The sequence below is a fragment of the Schistocerca nitens genome, chromosome 2 (assembly GCF_023898315.1).
Source record: "Schistocerca nitens isolate TAMUIC-IGC-003100 chromosome 2, iqSchNite1.1, whole genome shotgun sequence".
Classification (NCBI taxonomy): domain Eukaryota; kingdom Metazoa; phylum Arthropoda; class Insecta; order Orthoptera; family Acrididae; genus Schistocerca; species Schistocerca nitens.
Genome location: NC_064615.1, coordinates 902,683,069 through 902,704,865, shown reverse-complemented (window position 1 = coordinate 902,704,865; position 21,797 = coordinate 902,683,069). Strand labels below are relative to the sequence as shown.

At 42.9% G+C, this 21,797-nt stretch overlaps 1 protein-coding gene across 1 annotated transcript in view; it reads right to left on the bottom strand.

Annotated features, from left to right (window-relative positions):
* LOC126237214 (bone morphogenetic protein receptor type-1B) overlaps nt 1-18,995 on the bottom strand; it is a 182,632-nt gene extending 163,637 nt beyond the window's left edge. The window contains exon 1 of the mRNA XM_049947100.1: nt 18,880-18,995. Within this exon, the coding sequence (XP_049803057.1) occupies nt 18,880-18,967 (88 nt within the window). The 5' untranslated portion in view covers nt 18,968-18,995. The remainder of the gene's footprint in view (nt 1-18,879) is intronic.
* Between the last annotated feature and the right edge of the window lie 2,802 nt (nt 18,996-21,797).

Here is a 21,797-nt window from a genome sequence, read left to right as displayed (position 1 = left end):
CATTCGGAAGAGGAAGTTGGTGACTGAAATTTCGTAAATAGATCTCGCCGCGACGAAAAAGTCTTTGCTTTAATGACTTCCATCCCAACTCGCGTATCGTATCTGCCACACTCTCCCCTATTACGTGATAATACAAAACGAGCTGCCCTTTTTTGCACCCATTCGATGTCCTCCGTCAATCCCACCTGGTAAGGATCCCACACCGCGCAGCCATATTCTAACAGAGGACGAACGAGTGTAGTGTAAGCTGTCTCTTTAGTGGACTTGTTGCATCTGCTAAGTGTCCCGCCAATAAAACGCAACCTTTGGCTCGCCTTCCCCACAATATTATCTATGTGGTCTTTCCAACTGAAGTTGTTCGTAATTTTACCACCTAGGTACTTAGTTGAATTGACAGTCTTGAGAATTGTACTATTTATCGAGTAATCGAATTCCAACGGATTTCTTTTGGAACTCATGTGGATCACCTCACACTTTTCGTTATTTAGCGTCAACTGCCACCTGCCACACCATACAGCAATCTTTTCTAAATCGCTTTGCAACTGATACTGGTCTTCGGATGACCTTACTAGACGGTAAATTACAGCATCATCTGCGAACAACCTAAGAGAACTGCTCAGATTGTCATCCAGGTCATTTATATAGATCAGGAACAGCAGAGGTCCCAGGACGCTTCCCTGGGGAACACCTGATATCACTTCAGTTTTACTCGATTTGCCGCCTATTACTACGAACTGCGACCTTCCTGACAGGAAATCACGAATCCAGTCGCACAATTGAGACGATACCCCATAGGCCTGCAGCTTGATTAGAAGTCGCTTGTGAGGAACGGCGTCAAAAACTTTCCGGAAATCTAGGATATTATCATGAAATATCAAGAAACAGATGAATTAGGCGGTGCAGTAGGGAGAGGGAAGTGCCCCATTCCCATGGCAGTTGATTATCGTAGCTATAGCCCACCACGCAACATACGCCTCAATTTCTGCAGCCAGTGCTCAAGCTGTGTCATGAGAATTCTCCCCCCCCCCCCCCCCCCCTTGGTCAACAGTTCAGAAGATTTTGTGGCGCATTTTACACTGGTATCCCACAAAATTCAGGAGGTGCAAATGAAGTCCCAAGATAGGCTACAACACCGTGACTTTGCCCTTCGGTTTTTGGCATGCCTGGAAATGGATAATACGTGGCCGGGGATTACTCTTTGGACGTATTTACAGAATTGTCTCATATGCGGTTCTACTCCACAACGTGTTGCGCAGGAACATTCAATGTTCTCAACTTATGTGGCCGTATGGTGCGGCTTCACAAGCTCCTTCACTCTCTGTGCGTTTTTCTTGGAGGAGACACACCTCGTGGGCCTGTTAGGTGTATAGTGACATCTGCATACTACACAGGCCGCCTCCTACAACACGCGATTCCAGTTTTGCAAGAACGCAACTGTGTCCCTACCACTATTTTCAAGCAAGATGGGGTGACACCACATGTCGCTTGTCAGACAAAAGATTTGCTTCAAGAAACCTTCGGTTACGACGTCATCGTCTCTAGGCAGTTTCTAAATGTGTGGGCTTCCAGCTCCCCCAACTTAAATCCATAAGAGTTTTCATTCTGGAACTATCTAAATGATCAGGTCTATCAGGGACGTATCCCGACTGTTCCTTCAATGTAGGGATGGCATACGACGACATATCGCTCTGATTTTACGAGATATTCTTGATATATAATTCCACTGGGCTCACTGTACGTTGGATCGTCAACTGCTAAGGTTACACGATAGGTCCTGTAAATTTAAAAAATATATGCGGTAAAAATGAAGATATCTATTGGAAGTAATAATCACAGTACATCTTACACTTAAAAAAAAGTGCTATTATGGTATGGGCCTATAAGGTTTGAATAACTTGTACTGAAGATGATCACATAGTGACCGAAATCTGTAAAACATAGGGTTTCAATATTTGTGACCGATGCTCCCATTTATTCAAAAAAATATATACCGGATATGCTGCGAGCAACTATCGACCATGCCGTGTTACGGATGCAGCAGGTTGCTGAAGATCATGCTGAATACACGTTTTAACTAGTGAACACGTCCTAATAAAAGTGTCAGAACCACTGTTACCGTGTGTTACATCGTTCCTCTCCTTTCCCAGAACCAACACCACATTCTGAGTGCTTACAGTGCTGTATTTTCAACTGGTGGCAGAAAGTGGAACTACTTTTTTCAGAATACTCCGAGAGCGCACTGATTAACGAAGATACCTACGATGTTTCAACGTCCTGCAATGTATACAGCCCGCACTACAGCACTCTGAACACCGTCAGTTTAATTACAACCACCCAGTACAACCGTGTGATTTTTAAATAAAAAGTTTAGGCTTCCACAGGTTTAGAGAGCAGAGCTACATCTTGGGCAAACTCGTGGATAGACAAGCAAAGAAGACTGCTAAGTATGAGAATGAAAGAGTGTTGGAGAAAAACAGAAAGAAACGAAGCTGTAGCGAATTACTGTGGTCCTCAGATGGCTAAAACGAAAAGACGAAGAAAAGTTCAAAAACTGCCTTCGTGATCAGTAGTGTACTTTCATTAACAAAAATATTTTATGTTGGACTTAATTTCAAAATCTGTGACGTGAGACAATGTCTCATATGAATCTAAGTACATCCACATTTTCACTGAAACCTAGAATTTTTAACGATAAACGCTTGTTTCTAGAGTAACTTATGAGGATGGAAAAAGCATAACTAACACCAAGTCGCATTTACTCTCATCTCAATGCAAAACATGTCATATCACATACAATTTTTCCAACATAAAATTTGAAAGTAGCTTTGACGTATTACATACCAATGTTTCTTATATTCCATGAAGTCTGCAGGTACACACACACCCCAGTAACTACAAATAATGTATACGCCAGTAGATTAACTGTGTAGTGTAGTCAAGTTTCAAAACAATGTCCAAATTGTAAAAAACGTTTACTTGCTTCAGACATTCTTTGAACGGGGAAGACAGTGATTTGATTTTCGTGAGACAGACGCACTGACCGACACATTTAATCGCCCACAGCCTTCTGTTAATCCACCTCACAGTTCCTAATATTTCTGAGTACCGAAAGCTTCTCGGTAGAAGAGAACAACAAGAAAAGAAGGGCATAGACAACCCTTCCGCTTAAATCTGCTTGTATTACTGCAGTGCGACTCGTATGTCCTACCAACCACCAAAAGGTTTTGGGTGACTGACATATTATCCGGTTGGCAGGTTGGCGGGTGAAGAGACTAATAGTGAGGTCTTCAGCTCCTCGGTCAAAAAAACCTCGGCTGGAATTAGTTATGTGTGCAGAAATTTGAACGAACTATGGAATTACGCAGGAGTGGTAAAATCGAGACACTGAAAGCAATAATGATGACAGAGTTGACAAATAACTAAAGGAAGCGAAAGTATATGAAATGGTTCGGTATGCAGATCAGAAAAATGACGAGGGCTCCCCAGGGCTCATCTGTATCGTGAGAAAAATCTCACCCGCATCCGACCCAAACATTACTGGCTACGACGGTTACGCAGTAAATCATGCCTTCTACTCGAGAAGACACGTAATATTAAAAGTGAGAAGGCTACATCCGTAATGAACAACAGTTGAACCCACGGTAACAAAATAACGTGATGACAGAAATAATCTTCTCGATAGATGGGTGCGGGCCAGATGAGTTTCCCCCTGGACCTGGCGGAGACTTTTGCCAAATGAGTTCATATCGTTGCAAATTGTATAAAGCGTAATTCAACATTATCTAAAATATAGATTCCGGGTTGCCATATGGAATTTGAATTGGGATCACACATACCAGGGAGAAACGGCAGATACACAAAGTCTCAGCACGCTAAAGAAGTTTCGAGCACAAAACAGCCACGAAACCAAAGCCTAGGGTACGATACTCTGTTGCGCAAGACAGTCCTCCGTGCTCGACGGATCAGCCACTGCAGGTTCGCGTGGTAAGACGTGTGCCCCTGTTTGTTTATTTCAGGATCTCGCGAAGGTCGCGAAGCGACTGCGTCTCCTACAGCCGTCGCATCTCGTCCGTGCGAGGAGTTTGCACCTCCTTTGAATATTTAGGCAGAGATTAGATAGCAGCTGCCCTTGCGCTGGATTCTATCACTAGAGAACCTCCGTACTGGGCGAGCTATCGCAACGGAAGCAGCGCATTACGACGTTCCGAGCACACACTTTGATTTCGACGACTTATCGTACCAGATAGACTGATAAAGGCACTACTATTTTTATAGCAGCTGCAGATTTCGAGAAAGCTTTTGACACTATTGACAGAACTATACTCTTATAAACTCTGATGGCAACAGCGATAAAACATAGGGTGGTGGACGATAAGTCATCCGAATGAATTTTGATGCTAGAAGTATATTACTGGTCCAATAGTTTTCAAATTGTGCGCTTAACTTCGTGCAATTCATGGAAATTACGCCTGATTCGTTGCGAGTTCATCGTTTCCTTTGTGAGTCCGCCGTTTCAGTTTTCCGCGATGGCTGACAAAGAACGGTTGAACGCCGCACAAAATACGAAGATAGTGTTACGTTCGTGACGACGAACAGCGTTACACTGACACAGAGTTTCGTGCTCCGGCACACGATGGGCTCCCAGCCCACAGACAATACGCAGATTACATCAAAAATCTGAAGATACTGGATCTGTTTTGGACACGTACCGTACGTTCGCCGCAAAACACTGAAGCAGTTCGAGTGGCTTTGACTCATGGTCCGAGTAAATCAACAAGAAAAGCCAGTGCCGAGTTGGGAATTTCACGCCGATCTGTACAAAGAATTATTCAATCCGACCTTCGCTTGTATCCATACAAGATGACTGTGGCGCATAAGCTTACTGCGAGAGATGAGCGGAGACTGCAGTTTGCAAGGTGAGCAATCGAGCAAGACCAAGAGGCAGTGTTACACAACACATTGTTTTCTGACGAAGCTTATTTTTACGTGAACGGTGTTGTGAACAAACAGAACGTTCGGTTCTGGGCACGTGAACCTCCGCGAATAATCCACACGAAAGACACCAACGGGGAGAAAGTGTGCGTATAGGTCCGATGTCAAGCCATTTCATCATACGTCCGTTCTTCTTCTATGCTACAGTAACCGGTGAACGCTATTTATACAAGCTGCGAAACCAATTCTTTCCTGCCTCATGTCTTCCACTGCAGAGACAATGGTTCATGCAGGATGGAACACGTCCCCATACTGCCAACGTTGTGCTTGATTTCCTACACCAAATACTTTGACGTAGGGTATTGTCAAACAGATTTTCTGAACATTATGGCCGGCCGCGGTAGCCGTGCGGTTCTAGGCGCTGCAGTCCGGAACCGCGGGACTGCTACGGTCGCAGCTTCGAATCCTGCCTCGGGCATGGATGTGTGTGATGTCCTTAGGTTAGTTAGGTTTAAGTAGTTCTAAGTTCTAGGGGACTGGTGAACTAAGATGTTGAGTACCATAGTGCTCCGAGCCATTTGAACATTATGCAGGAGGAGGAATGTGGCTGCCCCATAGCCCGGACATTAACCCATGTGACTTCTTCCTTCGGGGGTTCCTTAAGGAAAAGGTGTACCACAGAAAACCGGAAAATGCAGTACAACTTAGGGCCATCATTGTGGTGTTATGCTGCGCCATTCCAGAAGATTTGTGTTGGAGAGTCGTCACAAATGAACGTGTGCGACTTGAATAAGTTGTAAACCAAAACGGCAGTCATACTGAACAAGTGATTCATTAGGCTGTATTTCCAAGGTGTATTCTTTACTTCTACATCAATGAATTACAAATCTTGTCAACAACAAACGTGTTATGCATGAAACAAATCAGGTGACTTATCATGCGCCACCCTTTACATACATGCAAAAAAATGGTTCAAATGGCTCTGAGCACTATGGGACTCAACTGCTGTGGTCATAAGTCCCCTAGAACTTAGAACTACTTAAACCTAACTAACCTAAGAACAGCACACAACACCCAGCCATCACGAGGCAGAGAAAATCCCTGACCCCGCCGGGAATCGAACCCGGGAACCCGGGCGTGGGAAGCGAGAACGCTACCGCACGACCACGAGATGCGGGCTACATACATGCAAAATATATCTGCAACATCAGCCAGACTACAGCTTTAAGAGTTGAAGAACAAGAAAGGGAGGCAGTAGTTGTGAAGGGACTGATGATTGTAGACTATCCTTCATGTTACCCAATATATACATAGAGCAAGCAGTAAAGAAAACCAAAGAGAAATTTGAAAAGGGAATTGAAGTTCTGGGAGAAGACATACACTGAAGCGCCAAAGAAACTGGTATAGGCATGTGTATTCAAATACAGATATTCGTAAACAGGCAGAATCAGACGCTGCGGCCGGAAACGCCTATATAAAACAGGTGTATGGCGCAATTGTTAGATCGATTACTGCTGTTACAATGCCAGGTTATTAAGTTTAATTGAGTTTGGACGTCGTGTTACAGACGGCGCACGAGCGATGGAACACAGTATCTCCGAAGTATCGATGAAGTGGGGATTTTACCGTACGACCATTTCACGAGTGTACTGTGAATATCAGGAATCCGGTAAAACATCAAATCTCCAACATCGCTGCGACCGGAAAAAGATCCTGCCAGAACGGGCCCAACGACGAATAAAGAGGATCGTTCAACGTGACAGAAGTGCAACCCTTCCGCAAATAGCTGCAGGTTTCAATTCTGGGCTATCAACAAGTGTCTGCATACGAACCATTAAACGAAACATCGATATGGAATTTCGGAGCCAAAGGCCCACTCGTGTACTCTTGATGACTGCACGACATAAAGCTTTATGCCTCGCCTGGGCCCGTCAACACCGACATAGCACTGTTGATGACTAGAAACTGGCCGGACGAGTCTCGTTTCAAGTTACACTGATTGGAAGGACGTGTACGGGTATGGAGACAACTTCATGAATCCATGGACCCTGTATGTCAGCAGGTGACAGTTCAAGCTGGTGAAGGCTCTGTAATGGCGTGGGGCGTGTGCAGTTGGATTGATATGGGACCCCCGATACGTCTAGATACGACTCTGACAAGTGACATGGAAGGAAGCATCCTGTCTGATCACCTGCATCCATTCATGTGCATTATGCATTCCGACGGACTCGGGCAATTCCAGCAGGATAATACGACACACTACACGTCCAGAAGTTCTAAAGAGTGGCTCCAGGAACACACTTTTGAGTTTAACCGCTTCCTCTGGCCACCTAACTTCCCAGACATTAACAGTACTGAGCATATCTGGGATGACTTGCAACATGCAGTTCAGAATAGATCTCCACCCCTCGTACTCTTACGGATTTATGGACCGCCCCGCAGGATTCATGGTGTCAGTTCCCTGCAGCACTATTTCAGAGATTAGTCGAGTCCATGCCACGTCGTGTTGCGGCACTTCTGCGTACTCGCGTGGGCCCTACACAATATTAGGCACGTGTACTAGTTTCTTTAGCTCTTCAGTGTATAAACTCTTAAAATTTGCCAATGACATTGTAATTTTGACAGGGACGATATTGGAGTTGGAAAATAGGGTCTTGAAAATAGGTTACAAGCACTAAGATGATGTTGAGTGAACTTGATTAAGAAATGTGACACTAAAAGTAGATGAGCTTTGTTTGCTATTTGGGGGAATAAACTGGACGGTCAAAGTAGTGATGATACAACATGAAGACTGGGCAACAGCAAGGAAAGCATTTCTGCGAAATGAATACGAATTAACATAGCATATAAATGTTAAGTATTCGGAAGTCTTTTCTGAAGGTATTTATACGGAGTGTAGCCTTGCACGGAAGTTGTATGTGCACGATAACTAGTACAGCCAAAATGAGAAGTGTTTGAATTACGGTGCTACAGAGTAATTAATGAACTATTGATCGAACTGGGGAGAAAAAAAAACTTGTGGCAGAACATGGAGGGAAGTCTCATCCCAAGGCATCAAAGAATACTTGCTTCAGTAGTTTAGGGGAGGGCGAGGGAGAGGGAGACCACAGCTTGACTACAGTAACCAATTTCAAGTGCATAAAAGTTGGAGTACTAATGCAAAGATTGAGATGCCTGCACAGGATAGACTTGCGTGGAAAGATGTATCAAACAAGCCTTAGGGCTGAGAAGTGTAATATTAATAACATTTTCGACGCAACATACCACCAACTCATTGAAGTTGTTTCGTTAGAAGTTCTGCACCAGGGCACAGAAGTTGTTTTGCAGATTGCCAAGTCCCCGCGATCGCGAAGGTTCTGCAGTCCGAAGAAAACCTTCTGTCTGGTAAGATGGCAAAGGTGCAAGAGACTTTTAGCAAGTAATCCAACATATTTTATGGAAACAGGTTGGTTTTTATCCAAAATTCCAATACACCGTATTATTCCCCTCTCTTTTGGTTCCTAAACCATATTTTTTAACAACCTCCGTTCAATGCGACGACCTTACGCCACCCCCCCACTGGGATAGCCTGCATGGTGCCACTCCAATGTTCGACGTCGGCGCCAATGTTCTGCTGCTGCTGCTGCTGCTACAACAACAACAACAACAACAACATCATCATCCACGTACTGCTCCCCGCTCAGCGCATCCTTCACCAACCTAAACAGATGGAAGTCGGAAGGTGCAAGATCTGGGCTGTAGGGTGGACGAGGAAGGGCAGTCCAATGAAGTTTTGTGAGCTTCTCTCGGGTGCGCAGACTTGTGTGAAGCCGTGGAGAATGTGAAGTTCGTTTGCATTTTTGTGGCGGCGGACGCGCCGTAGCCGTTTCCTCAATTCCGGAGGGGGGGGGGGGGGGGTGTACAATATATTTCCGAATTCATCGTCGAACGCGAGGGATGCTATCAAACGCACTAATATCTTCAGAGTCCCTGAGGACTGTCGCCATGACTACTGGCAAAGGGTGTCAGCACTATCAACTTGTGCAGCGTGGTGTTTGCGGCCCGTCAATCATCTCGAACAAGAGTGACCGCACGTTCCGACATTGGAGGAGAGAATTCTGTGTGGCTGGCCGACATGCGGGAGATAGGACAGGTTTGCGCGACATTGTCCCGAAGATGACACACGCCTCGCCCAATGACTAGCCGTACTTTTGTTCACTAACAGGTCGCCGTAGACATTCTGCAAGCGCCTATGAATATCTGTGATGCTATGGTTTTCCGCCAAAAGAAACTCAAGACAGCTCTCTGCTTCGAATGCACCTCCGTTCAGAGGCCATTTTGAAGCTACTTATAGCAACCCGACCTAAAGGAACTTTATGAAACTGCAAGAGCTGAAGCGGGAATATTCCACTATGTCCCACAATAAATCCCGCATTTTTTTCCAACCAAAATTGCCGAGAAGAAGAGGTGCTGCATTGCTTATTGAACGCCCCTCGTATGTAGTTTCAATCTTATCAGGTGGACAGGTAGATTCTGTCTTCCTAGATTTCCGTAAGACGCTCGACAATGTATCGTTATGGCGAATGATGACCAAATTACGCTTTTAAGAGTCCAGTGCGTAATGTATCTCCCAGAAAGCTTCAAATCAGCAGGCACTATGCTGCAGAATGAAAATTCGTTATGGACTAGAAATCTTTTCAATGTGGTGTTACAGGACATTGACAAATGTTACATGAGCCGATCGAATAAAGATCGAGAAATTCCTGGCACGAGTCAACCAAAAAATGCTCAAACAATTTAATGAAACGAAGAAAACAAGTAGTCGATGTGAGTCGCAGCTGTAAACTGGTGGAAGGAAAGAACTGTAGCGGCTGGTCTCTTCCAAGTGCGGCAGATCGTCGATGAACAAGAATGCAGCAGTTATGCTGAAACAGAGGGCGGCTTCAAATCTTTCTTTGGCATAACAACGAAAAACAACAACAAAATACGCATGCGTAAAGCAAATCTTTCCCTGCACTTTATCATTTAACGTCCAACATACACCACTAAACCGACCGTGTAGCGAAATTCCAAACCGAAACCTGCAGAGCGGTACTAAGAAATATACGCTTACGTTTCCTATCCAACTCTAGCACTTTTACTACAAATCTGCAGTTGTACGAAGAAACTACTTCCACTACCAGCAGCCCTGGAGTTAAAAAATTCTCGAACGCTTCGTTCCTATAAGTGTAAGACTTCACAAGCCTACAAATTTAGAACTACGCAAGACTTATCGATATGTCATTGAGTTGTACAACTTTGACACACTTAACTGGGTCACCTGGAAACAAAGTGAAGTTTGGAGAGGTAACTTTAAGCTCCGAGTCGGTGGCTGGAGGTGGTTCGAGTCCCATCTTGACGTGCAACTTTAATCAAATGTTCGTCGTCGCGGCGTGTACTTCTGTATAGTGTAGAAAAAAATGTGTGGTTCTTGCCAATATTACACACACACACACACACACACACACACACACACACACACACACACCACGCGATTTCAATGACACTTATGAAGGTGTATAAGTTCCTGGAAGTGAAAGGGGAGGGCGAAACATGTCATGTCTTTTTTTAAGAATTGTCTCTGTATTAGGCTGTACTGATTTAGAAAAATCGCGGAAAACCTAAATCAGAACAGCATTACGCGTCCAGTGATAATCACTGCACCACTTCGTTCTCTAACTTCAGGTTCAGTGGGTTGGCGTTATCCACCTACACAACTGGAGTACAATTCTTTAGGGTTTTCAGAAAAACTTATGGTCTGGTTCGCTTTTAATGATGGAAACACGTGTAATCATTTATCCGCCTTTCGTACAAGGGGCAATCAAAAACAGAACACCAGCAACAACAGGTACATGGAATGGTTCCATTCAGAAGTAATCACCACGCGCGATAGGACGCTAATCCCATTCGGAGACGAGAAAGTCAATTCCTGTTTCGTAGAACGCCGTCGGATCCACAACCGCAAACACACTTGCACTTCCTCCTCCGACTGAAACCGACGTCCATACATGTCTCTTCAGTCGCCAAAGATGTGAAATCGTACGGTGAACAATCCAGGCTTAAAGGAGGCTGTTGCAGTGTTTCCCAATCAAATCGCCTTCGTTCGACTGAAAGTGAGGGGGGCGTTGTGAAAAATGATGATTCCATCCTGACAGCATTCCGAAAACCCGAGGGCAAACGACAAAGTTAACAGTGGAAACATCTTACATCTCCCCAGTCAAAGAACTCCAAAGCTGTTCCAGTAGCGTCACGACGACCTTCCCCGACTGCAGGGGCCCTCCGCTCTAGAGTTCCTCTAGTGTGAAACCACAACGAATGCGCAGCGCTATGAAGACACTTTGCAGGAAGTGCGACAAGTCTTAAAGTCAAGTCGCCCAGGAATGCTGTCTGACGAAATCATCTTGTTAGACGATAACGTCCGCCTCCCACTCTGCCAATAAGAGGAAGGCCACGCGTCAGCTATTTGGTTGGGAAACACTGCAACATCCTCCGCAGAGTCCCGACCTCCCCCAGTGTGATGTTTGGACCTTTGGCCACCTGAAGAAAGAGTGCATAAACGTCGGTTTCATTCGGACGTGGAAGTGCAAGAGTGGATGCGACTGTGGACCGGTCAGCGGCCGACCGCGTTCTACGGAACAGGAACTTATCTCGTATCCCAGTCGCACTTTCTGTAAAGTGTCTTCATAGCGCTGCACATTGATTGTGATTTCACACTCAAGGAACTCGAGAGCAGAGGGCCCTTGCAGTCGGAGGAGGTCGTCATAACGCTACTGGCACAGCTTTGGAGTTCTTTGGCGGGGGAGATGTGGGATGACGTTGCCCTCGGGTTGTCGGAATGCTGTCAGGATGGAGTCACCCTTCTGCACAGCGCTTGCCCCCTCATAGTAATGCATATTTTCAATTCACTGCAATACGATGACACAAATTTTCTTAGGCTTTAAGTTCCAATACAATAAAATTTCCTTGAGACAGAAAATCTTCTGCTCACAAATCATCACGGATATACAAATCATCGCACGTGAGAAACTCAACTTGCCGGCAGGGAAGCATGTAGATTCAATATTCACATACTTTTGGAAAGCGTCTAACACAGTGCCCCTCTACAGACTTAACGAAGGTCCGAGAGTACGGAATGTTGTCAGACATGTAAATGACTGCAAGACTTCTTAATCTAATACACTAAAGGGGGGTGGGGGTGAGCTGTTACGTTATTGCGTCATCGTAAATTTTACTACTCCGTATTTTATTCAAAGACAATCACAATTTATAGTTTATGCACTAACTCACTATAACATCTCCAATGGTATGTTACATTCAAAATAAGTAAAAAATGTCCAGTTTAACACCCTATACTGACACTACCAGATTGGCGGGAGCCTGATTTGGTACCAACGGCAACCGTAAATTTTACGACGGTTTAGTAACACAGGGTTAAGCAAGGGAACCCATTATGCTATTCTCTGCTGATGACGCTGCAATCCAAGGTAAAACGCCATCGTTTAGTGACTGAGAATACAGGATGACTTCTTATTTGATATGATACATGTGCAGCCTGCTCTAAATACAGAAAAAACGTAAGTTAATGCAGATGGGGGAAAAACAGTCTCATAATGTTCAAATACAGTATTAGTGATAAGCTGCTTGATAAGTTACGTCGATTAAATATTTAGGCATAAAACTGCAAAGCGGTATTAAATGGAACGAGCATATAAGGTCAGTTGTAGGGAAAGTGGCTGGTCGAGTTCTTGTTACGAGGTGTGTTCAAAAATTCCACATTGATACACTGCTCCCATCGCCGTTTCCACTTCCGGAAGCAGTCCTGAAATGAAATGGCTCTGAGCACTATGGGACTTAGCATCTTAGGTAATCAGTCCCCTAGAACTTAGAACTACTTAAACCTAACTAACCTAAGGACATCACACACATCCACGCCCGAGGCAGGATTCGAACCTGCGACAGTAGCAGTCCCACGGTTCCGGACTGCAGCGCCTAGAACCGCACGGCCACCGCGCCCGGCTGAAGCAGTCTTGGTACACCTCTTGCTGGTTTGCGCGAAGCGCAGCCTCAGAATTTTATCTCGCCTATTTTTGCAAATCTTCGTCCTGTCAGCGGGGTTTTCAATTTTGGAAATAAAAGGAAAGTCCGCAGGGGCCAGGTCTGGAGAGTACTGAGGATGGAGCAGCGAGTTCGTTTCTTGTGCAACAGTCGCGCACCAACAGGGATCTCGCCACATTTCAGGCCTTTTCCTTCCCACACTTTGTCGCAGGCGTGGGAAAATGTCCCGATAGTACCATCGATTAACAGTTAGTCCCAGTGGCACGAATTCGTGATGAACTAATCCTCCAAAGTCAAAACTATCAACGTGCCTTTGCAATTTGATGTGACGTGACAAGCATTTTTTGGTCTTGGAGAACCATTCCCGATCTATTATCAAGATTGAACCTTGGTCTCAACATCGTAGACCTACGTCTCATCACCAGTTATTACTCTCTTAAGGAACATCTCGTTCTCATCTGCGCGATCCAAAAGCTCTTCACAGGCGGCAACACAATGCATTCCAAAGTGCTCTGTCAGGGTTTTAGGACATGATCCAACTGGAAAGTTACATTCTTCTGCAATCTCTTGGACAGTCAGTGTTCGACTGGCACACACAATTTCGTTGAAGTTCCTGACACAAGCGTCGTCGGTAGACGTCGAATGGCGGCCTGAACGAGGGTCTTTTTTAACTTCTGTCCGACCAATTTTAAACCGCGTGAATCATTCGTCACACCGAATACGGCTTAAGCACTCATCACCGTAGGCCTCCTGCATCACTTGGTCTCTCTGTATAAAGATTTTCTTGAGTTTCTTGTAAAATTTAATGCAGACGCGTTGCTCTTCTAACTCTGCCATCTCGAAATTCGCAAACTGTGCGACACTACGTTCTACTCGATACAGTAATGAACAATTGCTAACAGACATACAACGATACAGCTGGTTGTTACACATTAAACACAGAGGCGTGTGCAGGGATGCCAACTGCATTTCACTCCACCACACCACTGGCGCGAAATTACGAATGCCCCGGAATTTTTTGAACAGACCTCGTATTGGAGAATTCTAGGAAAGTGTAGGTCGTCTATAAAGGCGACCGCGTACATAACACTTTTACGACCCATTCCTGAGTACTACTCGAGCGTTTCGAATCCCCGCGAGGTCGGGTTAAAGATATCGAGACAATCCGGAGTCGTGCTTTTAGAATTGCTACCGGTAAGTGCGATCAACACGCGAGTATTGCGGAAATGCTCCGCGTACTCAAATAGGAAATCCTGGAAGAGGAAAAATTCTTTCCGCGAAGCACTACTGAGAAAGTGTGGAGAATCGGCGCTTGCGACAGACCGCAGAATGATCCTACTGCCTACATACCAACCGCGTTAAGAACCGCGAAGGCAAGGTAAGACAAATCACGGATCGTTCGGAAATATAACTGTATTCAATAGTTTCTCTCTCGCTACACTTGCTAGTGGAACAGGAAAGGTTGGCTAGCAGTAGTACAATGTACCCTATGCCATTTACCTCATGGTGGCTTCCATAGTATGTAGGTAGATGGTCTGCAATAACTTCCAATAAAAGTACACCTGTCGTTGGTCCCTCCATTCGGACAATAGGGTGTACTTGCGATCATTTGCTACATATCCCGACAGAGTTCCATGGTCCAGTAACGACGTTCGTGGCCCATGTCAATCGGCGGGCTCGAATGTCAGCAAAGCGACATGGTTTGCCTCCTGAAAATACAATCCTGGTAGAAATGAGTTCATGACGCCCCACATTCATATTAGCGGCTATCTGACAGCGAACATCGCCCCGTATTGCTCTTGCGGAAACGACGTGACGTCCTGTTCGTCTGTTTGTGCTAGCAAAAACTTTGTGATACTGAAGATCCACACTAGACCATGTTAATCTTAGAATCCAGCATTGATGTTTATCTCCAATATGGTATGACTCATGCTTTTTGCACAGATCGTCACCCTACATTCAACGTCGTTTAACTCGCGACGTGCCGCGATGTTAACAACACAGTGTGTTAAAGTTTCTGTGCAACTGTGGTTACGAAAAATAAGTCAACGATTGTGTTCATAAAATCGTACTTATTCAAAATAGGCCTAGTCTTCTCCTGGACCACATAGCTGAAATCGTTCTAGAAGTGTTTTGCAACAGTAACTGTAGTCCTTTTTTGGACGTCCTCAACTGTGTTATAACGGTGTCTTTTCATTACCAATTTCACTCTGGAGAACAACCAGATGTAGGCTGGGGCCAGATCTGGCGGTTATAGGACAGTTATCCATTTGCTGGCAAAAAACTGGTGCACAATCTTCGCTTTGTGGGCTGGTGTGTCTTCATGGAGGAGCAACCAGGAACCTGTCCCTCATTCGACGACTTCTCGCCCACAAACGCTGGAGGACTAAGAACTTTATGTTGCCTCACTGCTTTACTGCCATTTTCAGACAAGTGTCGGACATTAACTGTAACATTCACGGCCAGGCTCCTTGCTGCAGTTTTCGAAACTTCTAGGTTCATAACGCCATCACTCGTCACGAGATAACAGTGCAGTTTGCAAATTTCACACAAGCAGTCCCAATGGAACTGGGACACACACTGTGTACGCACATGACTGGCAGACAGCCCAAATAGCGAGTTTAAACTCGTGCAATACACGGCAAATCTTCAGACAGGAGAAGTTCTTCGTGTGGCTCTTTGTAGTTTTGCTTCGGAAGAGTCTTTATTTAGTCTATATCGAAGCTCTTATTCTCCAGCGAGAGTTTGTCTTTATTCTACACATCCCTACCGAAACTCATTTTTCTGGTATGCTGGCTCCCAGTATATTATAGAGCAGCCCAAAATCTGTTAATAAACCATTGACGGACGGCAGTAGAGGGAAACTTGAGTCACATAATAGCAACACCACCTATAATGGCTATTTTTCAAGCCTCGTCGGACGCTTAGTCTGCAGTAACTCAAGCATACAATTTCAGTATCTTCCGCTCCACAGCTTCTATTTGCTTATCGTAGAACGCCTTGTGATAACAGTACAGCACCTGCAGACCTCTCATATTCTCCTATCCAGAACTATCACTCGCAGAACGCTGCAGTGGACGGCCAAATCTCCGCTAGTTTTAAACACAGAGGTGATGGAAAGATATTTCACGGCCACGTTTTTGGCAGAGAGATCGGGTGAGGTTCTCTGCAAATGCAATAGCAAACTCGAACTCACCTTAAAGCCGAGTCTTACAAGTAGCTCGTCCTCACTAACAGGCTGTAATGCAGTGCTGTGCAGAAACAATGGACACGAAGGGAGAATATATGTTCCCCAATTGTGGGACTGGAAGCGATAGACAAGTGTACCGAGGCGACCACGTTCTCCCGACCTCATTCCTATGGATATCTTTAGTGGGGAAAATGAAGCGTCTGGTGTACGAGACACTCTCTCCTAAACAGCTGGTGGCTCGTTTGGCTGAGGCTGCAGCAATTATTCGTGAAGCACCTGATTTTATTGTGTCTGTTGCACAACCATTACTACGCAGGTGTCAGTTGTGCATTGGTGTAAAGGACGGCTTACTCGGCAATATTGCAAAAATAATATACATCACCGATAGTATGAACACCGTTCTAACGATCACTAGCATCAAAACATTCATGAGCCCCTAGCCGAGAAACTATGCACTTTTGTAACATTTTGGTCACACAAACAGTCAACAATTTTTTACATCCTGTACAACAGTCGCAGCTCTCAATAAATATTATTTGAAAAAAATAGTATTACACCACTACTTTTCTCAACACAGACTTTTCACCATAGATTTTTTAATTGATTTGTAAAACAGAATGTGCCGATCTATTACAATCTTATTAAGTTTAATTGGCTGTATCAGACAAAAAAATATATTTTACACTCATTTAACCAAAACGCTGCTACAACAAAAAATATATGAACTGTAATGGAAACTATGAAAGCAAGAACTATTTGCAATACAGGGCCTACAGTCATTAACACAAAAATCTCCGACAATCCTCCTACAGCAATGAAACTGGAATTGCTTTTCATGCTAAACATATTTTGCGTGGTATAAAGGCAGAATGTGATTTATGCCCCAATCATTAACAATACACTTTGCATTCAAAAGATGTAGTAAGACAACGAAAAAACTAAACTGCAAACAGTGCCTAAAGTAAAAAACCAAACCACAGCTTTTTTCACTAATGAGGGGCAAGTAACTGACTTTAATGTAAACAGACAATCTGAGAATATCATGACACATACAGGAACAAATGAACTGCTAGAAACACTTATAGAAAAGAGGAGCAGTATGATAACATTTGAATACAGGCAACAGAAGCTGTGTATGGAGTACACCCTAGCAACGGACATGACACTGGGAAAAAAGAACTACATATGTCAATTGATATCAAAAGCAATATCAGCTGCCCAAAAAAGTAAACTGCCCACACCTCCCAGTAGAAATAAATGACATATCATTACTACTCTTTAACTCTCAATTTAGCATCTCGTTTACAGAAGGTATGTATAGTTATAAAAATCAATCTACATATGCAATCTGCAGAGTTACAGCATATGCTTCACATCTGTAGCAGGTGTTCCTCATATGGAAAGTTTATCTGATATTGGTTCAATCCACTGGTACTTTAAAGGACCTGTTGTGGAAACTATAAATGTAGATTAAAATCTCAGCCTACTCAATTTTATTCACACAATTCAGCTTTAAAATCAATCTGCAGCCAATAAAATACAAAGATATGTAGTCCTATAAATATTAAAAAATACATTATCACATGTCACTACAAGCAGAGAAGGTTGCATACAAACTGCTCACAAAATGTTAAATTAATTTATTACAGAATGGAGTTGACGTTGCCTGTTACACAAATTTCGATTATCATACGTGTGAATGAACCAGATGACAGTGATCCTCAAGGTTTACCCCACCAACTAAGAAAATTTTTTAATGATTAGGAAATGGATGTTTTACCGATATTCAAATACATAAAACTTTATAATCAACAACTGCACATGAGAAAGATTTCCGTGAGATAACAGAGGAAATACAAATGTGATAAACACATACACTAAAATTTTCAATAAACGTGCTTCTCAATACGTCACAACGAGAGAAGTCCACAGGCGTTGCCCTTTATCTGTGTGCTGTTTAATCGTAAATTTACATTTATTCTTAGCCAGAATGTTCAAATCTCTCCCTCAAAGTTTCTTTGAGAAAAAAATCAACGTTAAAAACTGCGAACACACAAGGACCAAAATTTACAAACTAATTAAATGATCACTAACCAATTAAATGATCACAATGGCACTTGACGGATAGTACAGCATATGCCTCGTGTAACAGATACTACCTACTGTTAACATAAGAAATTTTACAATCAAGAGATTTTGCTTTCTTCTTTATTGATTGCTAGTCTCTTGCAATAAACAAACGAGTTCTGCACAACATACTCTACAATTAAAGCGTGTAGTTTAACGCTAATCTCAAAACTACATGTTGGTCTTTAATAATGATATAAATTAAATCCAAAACATTAATCGTCAAATGACATAAACAATGGATTACACATGGTTGGGCGCGAGTACATGAGTGAACTCAAAAAGTTCCTGACAGTGTAAACAAAAGGCATTACACAATTAATATGGCACGAAAGACATCGTCTGGAACGCATACCAAACTGAATTATGCAATTCGTCATACTTCAAACTGCTAGTGCTACTTTTCATTACTGTAGCTTGTTTCTAGTTGTCATACAGCAAAGTAAACATCCGACATAACGATGAGTAGAAGAAGCGCCATCATCTAATGATGAACATCAAATGTATGTTTATAATAGTTTTTGATAAATTTGTTGAAAATATATCAGTGCACTCACCATTTTCACTCTGTCCAACCAAAACACCCACGCCAAGCAAGAGCCCTACATTGCCGCTCCAACCGCTACTCCGACCCATCGCGGCCATCTTCTCTTCTACTACATTGTATCTCTGACGTCACGCCTGCGATGTCGTAATTCTGTACCTGAATTTGCACCGCGCTCCAAGAACAGACGGCCGTCCATGACGTATATGATACGTTTATCGGTCTACAATAAGAAAAATAAACGAAATATGACTTTGAATTTGAACGTAACGATAAATATTTTTTTCTTTAAAATACGTATTAAGTTAGTCTTGGGACAAAATTTGGCCTTAAAAGCTTATAAACTAGAGCGCAAACGAAATCTGAAATTATGTCAACAGTGTCTATTAACAATGAATTTGTGGTATACTATGAATTCTCTGTTAAGCACGTAACACAGGAAACACACCAAAGGCGGAATCTTTACATTTGAGCAGATAGATTTGTACAGCTCGATATAATTAACGCTAAGCTGTTTTGTTCCTAAAGTTTGCACATCTTTCGAAACTACCAGTTAAACTTAATATTACATGTTATATTGTAAGGCATACACTCACTGCTCCTCGAACATCATCTGAACTAGAATTTTAGTTGTTATTTTCAGATAAACTACTGGTTATTTCTCAGTATTGATATTTAAACAGCGCTCTTTCCTCGTAGGCGCAGTGACATCGATATCCGCAGTCAACTTAAAAATCGAGATACACTTACATTTTATTCATTTATTGTAATTTATGGGCAAACAACTGTCACTTGTCCAGCACTGATATTTAAACAAAGCTTGGTGTATTTACATACGTTGTGTCATTGTTATCAGACATTAATTTAGAACTAGTGATACTTTACTGTTAAAATAAGTCTCGTAAGTTACTTTTTGCGAACCGGATCGAAAGACTAAAACCAACGTCAATGAGCTCAGTCCTACAAAATAAACTGCAAGCAGTGAAGTTAAAGACTGAACTGATGTAGACCACTGTTCTCAGTTATTGACAGTATGAGTGCCATGATTGTTGCACATAGGCGTGAAAATTACATTATTGTTAATGAAGTAGGTTCTGGTATCTTAGTATCGTGGCAACAACCAGAATGAGTTTAGATCCACTAAGCAGCAAGCAATCTAAGGAGGTTTTAGAATGATAATAAGTAAGCGAAATACCAGAACCCGAGGAAACAAGAAACATAGACCTATGCGTGTGTTAGCCCGGTAATGCATTTCAGTGTAACATTAACCAAAATTTAACGGTGCAGGGACCAAGGCTAGGGATCAGTAAGAACGTAGATTATAGTTGGTAATAGACGATAGGTATTAGAAGAATGAGGTGCAAAGGAAAAAGACAAATGTTAATGGTGAAAGTGTGTGGGACCCGTACTGTAAAACCTAATCTGGCACATGTTTGAAGAAGTACGCCAACTACCCCTCCAAAGACTGTTACAAGAACCGGTATTCAGTAAGAAATCTAGGAATACATTACCGCCTCCAAAGTCTCTCCCATGCAGGGACCATGAAGACAAGAATAAACTAATCAACATGCTCAGCAGCATTTAAGCTGTTGTGTGCTGCACATTCCATACTATACGCAAATGGAACGGGAAGAAACCCTAATTAATGGTTCAGAAGGAAGTACCTTCTGCCATGCCCTTAACAGTGGTTCACCGAGAACAGATGTAAAGAAACAAAAGTTATATTTGACGGAACCCCTAAATTTTATCCTATGTTTTTCTTAATTATTTACGCAAAGCACTTACTTGGGTGTTGTAGCTTCAGATTCCAAAGGGAACTCGGAATACTTTTAGCATAACATATTCTGAATTTAAAATGACATCATCAAGATTAATTTAAAGTTAATTATTAGGTGCTCATGCAAACATTGTGGTAGTACGAATGCAGCCGTACTGCGAATGCTGTTCTTGGGCATGAGGTGACTTAGCTGCTGTTCATGAGCTATTGAGTTATGACTGTTGCTCCGGTACACCAACTAATCAGTGTGGTTTTCAAGCAGTTTTCCATGCTCTATTAAGTGAATGCTCTGCTAGTCCCCAATCTCTCCCTCTGAAAATACAATATACCAACACCTAAAATACAATATCACACAGCATAAAATTTTCATGACTCATAGAGCACACACGACTGCCTTCCCTCAGTTTCTCAGCTGATGACAGTGGCGATAGAAAGGGCATCTGTCCACAAAGTTGAAATAAAATAAAGTTATCACATCACGAAAACAATAGTCACCATATGATGGGATATTTGCTAGGAAAGAGGGAGATAAATGTGACATTTGAAATAATTTTTAAATGGAAACACAAAAAATGGGTACACTTTGAATAAGTTATCAATTTGGAGATTTTAGTCTATAAATAAATGTTTCATTCCAGTGTGGCAATATTTAGAAAACTGCAATAAACAAAATGAGGTCAGATTGTTTTGCTGGTAAATTAGGTAACAAACAGGTTGAACACAAAAAGAAAAAGAAAAGTAGGTGCTGAAATACATTTACCAAATACCAGAGGTCAGATCATATCCCATAAGAAAATTCAGGAAAGGCTCTGGATGTGTATGAAATTTCTCCACACTCAAGGCTATGTTTCTGAAGAGGATTTAAATAAAGTGGAACACATCCAGTACTTTGATTCATGCAGTACAGCTTACATATTTGCTGGCCAAGACCTATCTCTCACAATTAATGTACTGCTTCCATTTAGAATTATTAGACAGATCAGGTTTTAAAGGAGACAGCTGCTGCGAGATGGCAAGGAAGAACAATAAGGGGTGCTGATGTGTCTGGACAGAAAACCAGTTGTCTAGATGTCATATCACGTCTTTTCTATCATGGAAAACAAGGTGTCTTAACATAGTAAATTTAGAAGCTAGCTTCAGGATCAGAATGTCAC